Genomic DNA, 415 nt, shown 5'->3' with positions numbered 1-415 from the left:
CGCACCCGACGTCGAGGATCTTCACCCCCTTGTAGCTGGGGACGCTGCCGTAGATTTTCCCGATCTGTGGAACCGACGAACAGAAACGAAACTGAAACCGGAAGTGACGCCCCGCCACCGGAAGTGGCTCCCGCCAAACAGGAAATGACGCCCGAACATCGGGAAGTGGCGTCCCAAATACGGAAGTGACACCCAAACCGATGGAAGCGAGACCCAGACCACCGGAAGTGAGACCACCAACCGCAGGAAGTGACACCCCAAATCCGGAAGTGAGACCCCAACAACGGGAAGTGGCGCCCCAAATCCGGATGTGGCACCCCAACCGATGGAAGTGAGACCCCAACCACGGGAAGCGAGACCCCAACAACAGGAAGTGAGACCCCAATCACCGGAAGTGACACCCCCAAAACCGGAA

At 59.0% G+C, this 415-nt stretch overlaps 1 protein-coding gene across 1 annotated transcript in view; it reads right to left on the bottom strand.

The window, feature by feature from the left end:
* LOC104916024 overlaps nucleotides 1-415 on the bottom strand; it is a gene marked incomplete at its 3' end in the record, with an annotated part of 5,968 nt that overhangs the window by 4,214 nt on the left and 1,339 nt on the right. Inside the window, exon 3 of the mRNA XM_019611153.2 lies at nucleotides 6-64. Within this exon, the coding sequence (XP_019466698.1) occupies nucleotides 6-64 (59 nt within the window). The remainder of the gene's footprint in view (nucleotides 1-5; nucleotides 65-415) is intronic.

Source organism: Meleagris gallopavo, unplaced genomic scaffold, assembly GCF_000146605.3.
Source record: "Meleagris gallopavo isolate NT-WF06-2002-E0010 breed Aviagen turkey brand Nicholas breeding stock unplaced genomic scaffold, Turkey_5.1 ChrUn_random_7180001865795, whole genome shotgun sequence".
Taxonomy (NCBI): Eukaryota; Metazoa; Chordata; class Aves; order Galliformes; family Phasianidae; genus Meleagris; species Meleagris gallopavo.
Note: the sequence above shows the minus strand (reverse complement) of the source record. Positions and strands in the feature narration are given on the sequence as shown.